Below are 10,788 nucleotides of genomic sequence, written 5' to 3'. Positions count from 1 at the left end.
TCCTTGTCCAACAGCGCCCCCTAATGACATGTGAAATCCATACTCTCCACGGACTGTTCCAAACGTTGCATCGTACATTCGTCAAAGTTTGAGAAATACTATTATCTCAACAATAAAATGTTTTAAAGCTCGGAATACACATTAACTGAGATCTTTCACTGCTTTACCCTAAATTTCTATCTGACATAGTTTTAATAATTATACGTATATACCTGTCTAGATTATAAGACATTGTGGCCTTGTTTAACCCCTCTACTGATCTTTCGGTGTCTTGTCAATTTCCTGGATGAAGAAAAGAGGCATCATATCCAACACAGCTATTAATCACTCCCTCAGAGCAATCTTTACAAGGAATTAGAATGTTCTCTCTCAAACAAGATTCCTAATGCAGCTTTAGGTCCAGCAACCCAGTCCATGCATAAAAACTAAATGTCAACCCTCATTTGGAGGTTAATGGAATGTTGGTGAGCCCAGTGCTCATAATGTCTGTCTATATGTCTGCACTGTAAATAATTGCTGTACATGTTACAGTAAATATTTACAATAAGCTATTGTTTTACAATTTACTGTATTGCTATGAATTCTGGGAGCATGATTAATAATTGCTGTAAATTTGACTAATGATTTACAATAAGCATTTATAATTACTGTTATTGAATTTCTATGAATTATCCCATAAGGTAAAAAAATATATTTGTTCTAGCCAAAATATATTTTAAATATATGTTGTAACTGTGAAGCTCAATAAAATATATTTTTGAAATCGAAAATATATTTAATTTCAACCTTCATTTCACAAAATATATTTTGAAATGTATTTCAGGGTCAAGAAAATACATTTCCAACCTTACAGAATGTGGATGGAGATCAAAAGTATCCATTATTTAAAATGAAAAAAAAAAGTGTGTTAGAAGAATTACATTCTAAAATAGTTTACCGTAGAGTAACAGGAATATATCTTATGTACAACATCAAAAAATAGTTGGCTACAAATAAAAATAAGATAACAGATCAAGTTTATTTATTTGCTTGTCACATTACAGAATACCTCACTACTAATGTAGTGTACAGTTGACTTTAACTGTCAGGGATACAGTAGGACATTTAATGATAACAAGGCAGTAAGTGTACTGTATGATATGATGTTTTGAAAAGGAACCAGAACAACAACGATGCACTAAATTGCAATGCACACTTTAATTTTTTGACATGAATTCATTAAGGGATACAATATAACACTTTAATGGTAACACACAAAGTATTAAAATCATTGGTATAATTTTCTGTTTAAAATAAACAGAGCGACAACAATGCACAATATATAATACTGCTAATGTACCGTACATTTGACTTTTTGCCATTAAATATTCAATTAAGTTTGTGGTTTTTTTTAACCTATTGATGAAATTAAGATGACAACATTGAGGATTATTCGTAAAACACAAACGATAAACATTTGTAATAAAGATAGAATGTTATTTATTGTGAAATCTATGCTTACCAAGCAGTTTTTCAGGGAATTAAAAAAATGTATCTTGTTGCAGGATCCGTATGATGATTGGCGCACGCAGCACAATCCGCGCATGCGCATTGTCTTAGCATTGAGACATACTTTTGATTTTTAAAATCATAAGTAAAATATTTAAAGAATCCTAAAAAAAAAATTAGTGTAAGTGCAAAGTAAAAAAATAAATAAATCAATTTCTGCTCATTAAAAAAAGCAGCTTGATTACGTCGTTTAAACTTTTATTTATTTATTTATTTATTTATTTATTTATTTATTTATTTTTTTAAATAACCGTTGCCTGAGGCGCGAATTCCGACCGTGACCGCACGCTGGAAGACACAAGCTGATTATGTTCGCGTTAATTAAGTGAGTGGAGGATGAAAAATTCTCAATTCTGCCCACTGAACATATTAGAAAATTTGATGAGGATGAATACTCCGCAGGTATGGAGGAAAATAACGTTTACTTGGTGGAGTGGCGCCAAGGCGTCGAAGAGCCGAAAGGGGGATGGCCGGCCTATGAGGCCTCCATCATCAAGATAGCAGGTGCCTATTTTTATTATCCTATTTCCAATATAATACTCTTATATTATCCTCTATTATTCTGTATACCGCTTGTAGATTTATAACAAGACGTCAGTGAAATATTCATTTTGTTATTTTATTTTAATTTTTTTTAGTTGACATCAGGACCGAACTACAAACATTAGCCTTTTTCTTAGCATTATTCTACCTCCTCAGAAAGGGAAAGAACTTTACAAATAAAACTTAAGGAAATTGAAGAACAGCTACCCAAGTCAGACACTCTGAAGAGAAAGAGTAAACCTTCAATGAAACTCCTAGAGGCCGCAGAGATGAGAGAGGAACCAGCAGCTAAGAAAAAGGTTAGTGTTGGTCAGAACCGTGTGTGTGTGTGTTTTTTTTATATATAATATAATATTGGTATTTCCACAGTTTGGTCTTTCTACTGTTTTTGTTTATTTATTTTTTATTATTCATTTTCAAAATGTATTCACATTTAATTTTACTTTCACAGAAATCCCATCTCTCCTTCTGGCTAGAGCACTTACTCCAGGAGGTTAGAATTGTTTACATAATATAAAGCACAGTTACTAATGACAATGTTCCACATTTCCTTGCCTTTTTAAACTTAAGACCTTTAGAGTTTTTTGGTTGCTCAGTAGTAACATTTCTGCCTATTTATTTCAGCCCATGAAATCAAATGCTGAAATCAAATGTTCCTGAAGTAAGATTTAAATCTAATTTATTAATTTGTTTGTCATTATCATTATTATTGTTTTTGGTGCAGTTTACAATAGCTGTTGCAGATGTTCATGATGTACATTTTACATGTTGTTCATATCTATGAACATATGATATAGATAAAAAACAAATAAACTAGTGCATTGTACTTAGTGTCACGATCACAAACGGATGGGGGGGAGGGGCTTATACTAACTTGCACTGGGCCCAGCACCATGCTTGGGTCGTCCCTGATTGTTCTTGTACATAGCAGACTATTCCTTGTTCAGATGCAATGTAAATATTTTTCTGATGTACAGTATTAAGTGACTTGTTTCTAATATATGAATTTCTCTCTTACAGATGTCAAAGACTCCATCTCATGTTCCCCTCTCACATGCTCCTAAAGTAAGTATTAGCTGCTTTTTATGTAATGTCTGTGCCACATGCTATTATGTCACATACTAAGCATAACTATTAAAATAACGACTGTTTTCTTGAGATCATTAGAAACTTATTTTGTAACAACAATTGTCCAGTACTATTGCTAACATATATCCATTTACTGTATTAATTTTAGCCTTTGGAATCAAATGCAGATTTCCTTGATGTAAGTTATGCATTTTTAAGTATTGTTTTTATTTTGTTTTTACATTCAAATATACTTGTACAATCAGGAACTTTATTCATAGCATCCTAGTGATTTGAACATGACTGTGGTAGATAAAGCATAGTTCACCTAAAATGTATATTTCTCATCATTTACTCACCCTTGTGTTGTCTCAAGTTTGTATGACTTTTTTTCTTCAGCATAACAGCAAGATATTTTCTGATGGAGATATGGTGAGTATATGCATATACAGGTGCATCTCAGTAAATTAGAATGTCGTGGAAAAGTTCATTTATTTCAGTAATTCAACTCAAATTGTGAAACTCATGTATTAAATAAATTCAATGCACACAGACTGAAGTAGTTTAAGTCTTTGGTTCTTTTAATTGTGATGATTTTGGATCACATTTAACAAAAACCCACCAATTCACTATCTCAAAAAATTAGAATATGGTGACATGCCAATCAGCTAATCAACTCAAAACACCTGCAAAGGTTTCCTGAGCCTTCAAAATGGTCTCTCAGTTTGGTTCACTAGGCTACACAATCATGGGGAAGACTGCTGATCTGACAGTTGTCCAGAATACAATCATTGACACCCTTCACAAGGAGGGTAAGCCACAAACATTCATTGCCAAAGAAGCTGGCTGTTCACAGAGTGCTGTATCCAAGCATGTTAACAGAAAGTTGAGTGGAAGGAAAAAGTGTGGAAGAAAAAGATGCACAACCAACCGAGAGAACTGCAGCCTTATGATTGTCAAGCAAAATCGATTCAAGAATTTGGGTGAAGTTCACAAGGAATGGACTGAGGCTGGGGTCAAGGCATCAAGAGCCACCACACACAGACATGTCAAGGAATTTGTTGGCTACAGTTGTTGTATTCCTCTTGTTAAGCCACTCCTGAACCACAGACAACGTCAGAGGCATCTTACCTGGGCTAAGGAGAAGAAGAACTGGACTGTTGCCCAGTGGTCCAAAGTCCTCTTTTCAGATGAGAGCAAGTTTTGTATTTCATTTGGAAACCAAGGTCCTAGAGTCTGGAGGAAGGGTGGAGAAGCTCATAGCCCAAGTTGCTTGAAGTCCAGTGTTAAGTTTCCACAGTCTGTGATGATTTGGGGTGCAATGTCATCTGCTGGTGTTGGTCCATTGTGTTTTTTGAAAACCAAAGTCACTGCACCTGTTTACCAAGAAATTTTGGAGCACTTCATGCTTCCTTCTGCTGACCAGCTTTTTAAAGATGCTGATTTCATTTTCCAGCAGGATTTGGCACCTGCCAACACTGCCAAAAGCACCAAAAGTTGTTTAAATGACCATGGTGTTGGTGTGCTTGACTGGCCAGCAAACTCACCAGACCTGAACCCCATAGAGAATCTATGGGGTATTGTCAAGAGGAAAATGTGAAACAAGAGACCAAAAAATGCAGATGAGCTGAAGGCCACTGTCAAAGAAACCTGGGCTTCCATACCACCTCAGCAGTGCCACAAACTGATCACCTCGATGCCACACCGAATTGAGGCAGTAATTAAAGCAAAAGGAGCCCCTACCAAGTATTGAGTACATATACAGTAAATGAACATACTTTCCAGAAGGCCAACAATTCACTAAAAATGTTTTTTTTATTGGTCTTATGATGTATTCTAATTTTTTGAGATAGTGAATTGGTGGGTTTTTGTTAAATGTGAGCCAAAATCATCACAATTAAAAGAACCAAAGACTTAAACTACTTCAGTCTGTGTGCACTGAATTTATTTAATACACAAGTTTCACAATTTGAGTTGAATTACTGAAATAAATGAACTTTTCCACGACATTCTAATTTATTGAGATGCACCTGTAGACATACAGTCCTAGTGCTTAACACATGCACAGAGCACTAGGTGGAACCAGGAAGTTATTTAATTAATCATGATCATTAAGTTGATTGCTGATGTCAAGATTTATAGTAGAGGTATATTTTGGAGGAACGTTTTGGTCTGTTCTCACCCAAAAATCAAGAAGACATTTGCTTAAGACATTTATTAAACTACTGGAGTCTTATGTCTTACAATTAAGCTTTTTATGTCTTTTTCAGAACATGAAACTCTGTACCTATTCACTTGCATTGTATGGGTGTATTCAAGTCATACCGCCATCAAAATATAAGTCACATGACTTACAAGCAGTAATGTTTAGATAGTTGTGCAACGTTGTGATATTCTGATACATCTACAAAGATTTTATGATGCTCAGTGTTGTGTATTGTTTTTAATCTATCAATATTCTGCTTCACAGGTGCCGAAGGCTCCATCCAAGGCTTCTCTGTCTGGTTCTTTCAAAGTATTTTGTTTTCACCTATGAAAAAATACATGGTGCAGTTACATTAGTGTCATTGCTTTGTTAATTCTTAATAAAGTGTGTCTGTCTGTAATAACATTGTTGACTTTATTTATTTTTACTTTTTTTAGTGTTCCAGTGATGCTAATTATGTAAGTATTTTTGCTGAGGATTTAGGTCTGTACATACAGATTTGTTATGCATTTCTGTGATGGGTGAAATGGCTGAATAAAAACTTTTAAAGAATTTATTTGAAAATAATGTACAGGTGCATCTCAATAAATTAGAATGTCGTGGAAAAGTTCATTTATTTCAGTAATTCAACTCAAATTGTGAAACTCGTGTATTAAATAAATTCAATGCACACAGACTGAAGTAGTTTTAAGTCTTTGGTTCTTTTAATTGTGGTGATTTTGGCTCACATTTAACAAAAACCCACCAATTCACTCTCTCAACAAATTAGAATACATAAGACCAATAAAAATAAAAAACATTTTTAGTGAATTGTTGGCCTTCTGGAAAGTATGTTCATTTACTGTATATGTACTCAATACTTGGTAGGGGCTCCTTTTGCTTTAATTACTGCCTCAATTTGGCGTGGCATGGAGGTGATCATTTTGTGGCACTGCTGAGGTGGTATGGAAGCCCAGGTTTCTTTGACAGTGGCCTTCAGCTCATCTGCATTTTTTGGTCTCTTGTTTCTCATTTTCCTCTTGACAATACCCCAGGGGGTTCAGGTCTGGTGAGTTTGCTGGCCAGTCAAGCACACCAACACCATGGTAATTTAACCAACTTTTGGTGCTTTTGGCAGTGTGGGCAGGTGCCAAATCCTGCTGGAAAATGAAATCAGCATCTTTAAAAAGCTGGTCAGCAGAAGGAAGCATGACGTGCTCAAATTTCTTGGTAAACGGGTGCAGTGACTTTGCTTTTCAAAAAACACAGTGGACCAACACCAGCAGATGACATTGCACCCCAGATCATCACAGACTGTGGAAACTTAACACTGGACTTCAAGCAACTTGGGCTATGAGCTTCTCCACCCTTCCTCCAGACTCTAGGACCTTGGTTTCCAAATGAAATACAAAACTTGCTCTCATCTGAAAAGAGGACTTTGGACCACTGGGCAACAGTCCAGTTCTTCTTCTCCTTAGCCCAGGTAAGATGCCTCTGACGTCTGTTGTTCAGGAGTGGCTTAACAAGAGGAATACGACAACTGTAGCCAAATTCCTTGACGTGTGTGTGGTGGCTCTTGATGCTTTGACCCCAGCCTCAGTCCATTCCTTGTGAAGTTCATCCAAATTCTTAAATCAATTTTGCTTGACAATCATAAGGCTGCGGTTCTCTCGGTTGGTTGTGCATCTTTTTCTTCCACACTTTTTCCTTCCACTCAACTTTCTGTTAACATGCTCGGATACAGCACTCTGTGAACAGCCAGCTTCTTTGGCAATGAATGTTTGTGGCTTACCCTCCTTGTGAAGGGTGTCAATGATTGTCTTCTGGACAACTGTCAGATCAGCAGTCTTCCCCATGATTGTGTAGCCTAGTGAACCAAACTGAGAGACCATTTTGAAGGCTCAGGAAACCTTTGCAGGTGTTTTGAGTTGATTAGCTGATTGGCATGTCACCATATTCTAATTTTATGAGAGAGTGAATTGGTGGGTTTTTGTTAAATGTGAGCCAAAATCATCACAATTAAAAGAACCAAAGACTTAAGCTACTTCAGTCTGTGTGCATTGAATTTATTTAATACACGAGTTTCACAATTTGAGTTGAATTACTGAAATAAATGAACTTTTCCACGACATTCTAATTTATTGAGATGCACCTGTATATTGTAAATCTCTTTTTATGTGATCACAACCATAGGTTTAGTTAGCACATGGCACAGGCATAAAAATTCTAAAGCATCAATGGTCTTCCTCCCTGCAGACCCAAACAGCCACTTCAATGGTGCGTGTTCTTTTAATGGCCGCCTTCCCACTGGAGGTTCTGATCCACAGCAATTTGAAAGGTAAACAGTTTCGAAGGCCAGGTCAAATTCTTAGATATAAATCTGAGTAGTTTAAAAAAGGCTAATTCTACCTCTCCATTATTTTCTTTACTGTCCAAAACATTCCCATAAACATATCTTTCAAATCCAGCATACCTGTAGTTATTTTTCTTCAGTTCCACTGTTAAGGTGAACAAAAATATTTGGAAATCTAAAACTAGTTTGAAGACAATGGTGCATGCCCTCTGTACCCTATTCAAATGTTCATGTATCGTGTATTGTCTTTTGTAGGAGGAATGAGTAAAACTGACTGTGGTGCCGAGAGAAGGAGTGCCCTTGATAAGGACACTATGGCAGCCACATATGGTAAGTCAAGACTTGCGGTGCGTCCGAAATCGCATACTGTTTCAGTAGGTACTACATTTGTATTTGAATTTACTTCACAACCGTTAAAAAAGTATGTTCTATATGAATGAAATTCGGACTTACCAACTATTTTTCAAATACTATGAATTCGGACATACTACCATGTTGGCATACTGTATAGTAGAGAAGTATTTGATATCGTATGCAGAGTTGGTGAAAGGAAAATCTACTAGAAAAATTAAGTTAAAGGGTTAGTTCAACCAAAAATTAAAAAACTGTCATAATTTACTCACCCTCGTGTTGTTCCAAACCCGTAAGATTTTCGTTCATCTTCGGAACACAAATGAAGATTTTCTTTTTATGAAATCTGAGAGCTTTCTGTCCCTCTATTGACAGCTACGCAACTACCAATTTGACGCTTCAAAAAGTTCATAAAGAGATCGTAAAACTAAACCATATGAATTGAGCGGTATAGTCCAAATTTTCTGAAGAGACTTGATTTTGTATGATAAACAGATTGAATTTAGGCTTGATCAGTGAACATAAACAGAAGCTCAACCAAACCTGCTTGACGCACAAGAATGAACCTCATTGGTTCTCGCACGTCAAGCAATCATGCTTGAGCTCCCGTTTACCACAACTGATGAGTTGATGAATGGTTATATGTTAATAAAAGCCTAAATTCAATCTGTTCATCATATAAAGCGATCGAATCTCTTCAGAAAATTTGGACTAAACCACTCAATTCATATGGATTAGTTTTACACTGCAAAAAATACTTTTCTTAGTATTTTTGTTTTGTTTCCAGTCCAAATATCGAAAAATTCTTAAATCAAGATGCATTTACTAGACAAGTACATTGACAAAAAGTTTTTGCTTAAAACAAACAAAATTATTGCCAGTGGGGTAAGAAAAATAATCTTGTTTCCATTAGATTTTTTTGTTTTACCTATTTGCATATAATTTAGCTTTTTTCAGCAAATTTACCTTTTTTTTTTTTTTTTAGAAAACAAGACATAATATCTTATGCCATATTACTTATCTAGTAAATGCATCTTGATTTAAGAATTATTAGATATTTGGACTGGAAACAAGACAAAAAAATCATTTTTTGCAGTGTACAATCTCTTTATGAACTTTTTGAAGCGTCAAATTGGTAGTTGCGTGGACTGTCAATGGAGGGACAGAAATCTCTCAAATTTCCTTAAATTATCTTAATTTGTGTTTTGAAGATGAACGGAAGTTTTATGGGTTTGGAACAACATGAGGATGAGTAATTAATGACAGAATTTTCATTTTTGGGTGAACTATCCCTTTAAAATATAGCTGTGATTTTTGTCTCTTACAGTGGCAGTGATGAAGAGGTTTCCCAATGTGTCCAGAGGAGCTTTGGGGATTGCAGTGAATTCTAAGCTAGGGGAACTGAGACTGCTTGTTAAAAAAAAAGTTATTTTTTTGAAATTTAATGTATGTTCCTTGCTTGATTTTTATTCAAATGTGTTACATACATGTTCACATTTTAGACATCAAATAAATATTTTCTTCAAATGTTACGTGTGTGTATTTTCTTGTATTGAAGTATATGGAGGGCAAAATATATTTTTTTAATGCTTTTTAAAATATATTTATATTTTCAAAAATGGCCAAAAAAATGTATTTGTAGAAAGATGTATTTATGTAAATGTATTTTGACATATTTTAGCAAATATATTTTTTGGCCATTTTTTTGTATATTTTGAAATATATTTAAAAATATATTTGAAAATATATTTTTTTACCGTATGGGATGGGAGCATTCCATTTACTGCACAATCATGTATGCAATGAAAATTGTGACATTTTTCTAAGATTAAATTTAGACTGCCATTTAGACTCTGGCAATTGGTTATAATATACACATCTAGTAGCAGTTCTGTTGGATTTCAAAAACATACACATGGATGGACAACCACATCGGCTTAGCGTGGTACGTGTGACGTCTTGCGTCATCAGCAGCGGACTTTTAAGGGCGCTGGCCGAAAGGCGATTCCCGCTTCTCGCACATCTGACACGTATGCGCATGCACTACTTACTTAAGAGGAGGACCGCCCTGAGGGAGTATGAGATAGTGATTGGATTGGGAAGTCCGATACTTTAACGCGAACCGTTTCTTTCGGACGGTTCGCTTCAATTAACTGGTTCAAAAAACAGATTCACCAGTTCGTTTACGTTATCACGTAATGATGTCACTATATATATATATATATATATATATATATAACGCTAATACGCTGGCGTCATAGAATACAGGCACAAACACATTCAATAAAGCCATATGTAAGGGCATATTGCTGATTAGGCCTATAACATTTTATTTAATAATAATAATAATAAGGGTGCATATTGTCATCAGTGTTTCATTCAGTGATCTTCCAATGCATCCTACATTAAAGTTTTGCTCCCAATACCGACACTGATATACAAATGTGGATGTTCTACACATTTAAAGCATAAAGTCATTAAACTAGTCTTAACTCACCCTTTTTTTTTTTTTTACAGAAACCATAATCCAGCTCATCACAACTTCAGATATAATCTGCATGCACAATACTCAATAAAATTTGTTTACATCTAATGAAACGTTTCGCCCCTCATTCAAGTCCTCTGTTCACTCATGCTCATCAGCTGCTCACTGATCAGTAGTTCTCAGTATTATGTCTGAAAGAGGTGATTCACAGATCAGTGTCCTGGTGACTCGCAAACCCATGTGATCAACTCAATG

The 10,788-nt window shown here is 35.2% G+C and overlaps 1 protein-coding gene across 1 annotated transcript; it reads left to right on the top strand.

The window, feature by feature from the left end:
* Positions 1 to 1,806: 1,806 nt before the first annotated feature.
* Positions 1,807 to 9,635, top strand: LOC127429642 (uncharacterized). The gene is made up of 11 exons (XM_051678763.1): positions 1,807 to 2,052; positions 2,248 to 2,390; positions 2,543 to 2,584; positions 3,112 to 3,156; positions 3,329 to 3,358; positions 3,559 to 3,591; positions 5,630 to 5,674; positions 5,803 to 5,823; positions 7,601 to 7,682; positions 7,953 to 8,027; positions 9,376 to 9,635. Exons 1-11 carry the CDS (start codon positions 1,953 to 1,955, stop codon positions 9,633 to 9,635), a joined length of 876 nt encoding a protein of 291 aa, XP_051534723.1. The 5' UTR covers positions 1,807 to 1,952.
* Positions 9,636 to 10,788: the final 1,153 nt, after the last annotated feature.

This window comes from Myxocyprinus asiaticus, chromosome 39, assembly GCF_019703515.2.
Source record: "Myxocyprinus asiaticus isolate MX2 ecotype Aquarium Trade chromosome 39, UBuf_Myxa_2, whole genome shotgun sequence".
NCBI classification, from domain to species: domain Eukaryota; kingdom Metazoa; phylum Chordata; class Actinopteri; order Cypriniformes; family Catostomidae; genus Myxocyprinus; species Myxocyprinus asiaticus.
The sequence above is the reverse complement of the archived record's forward strand: the minus strand, read 5'-3'. Positions and strand labels throughout refer to the sequence as shown.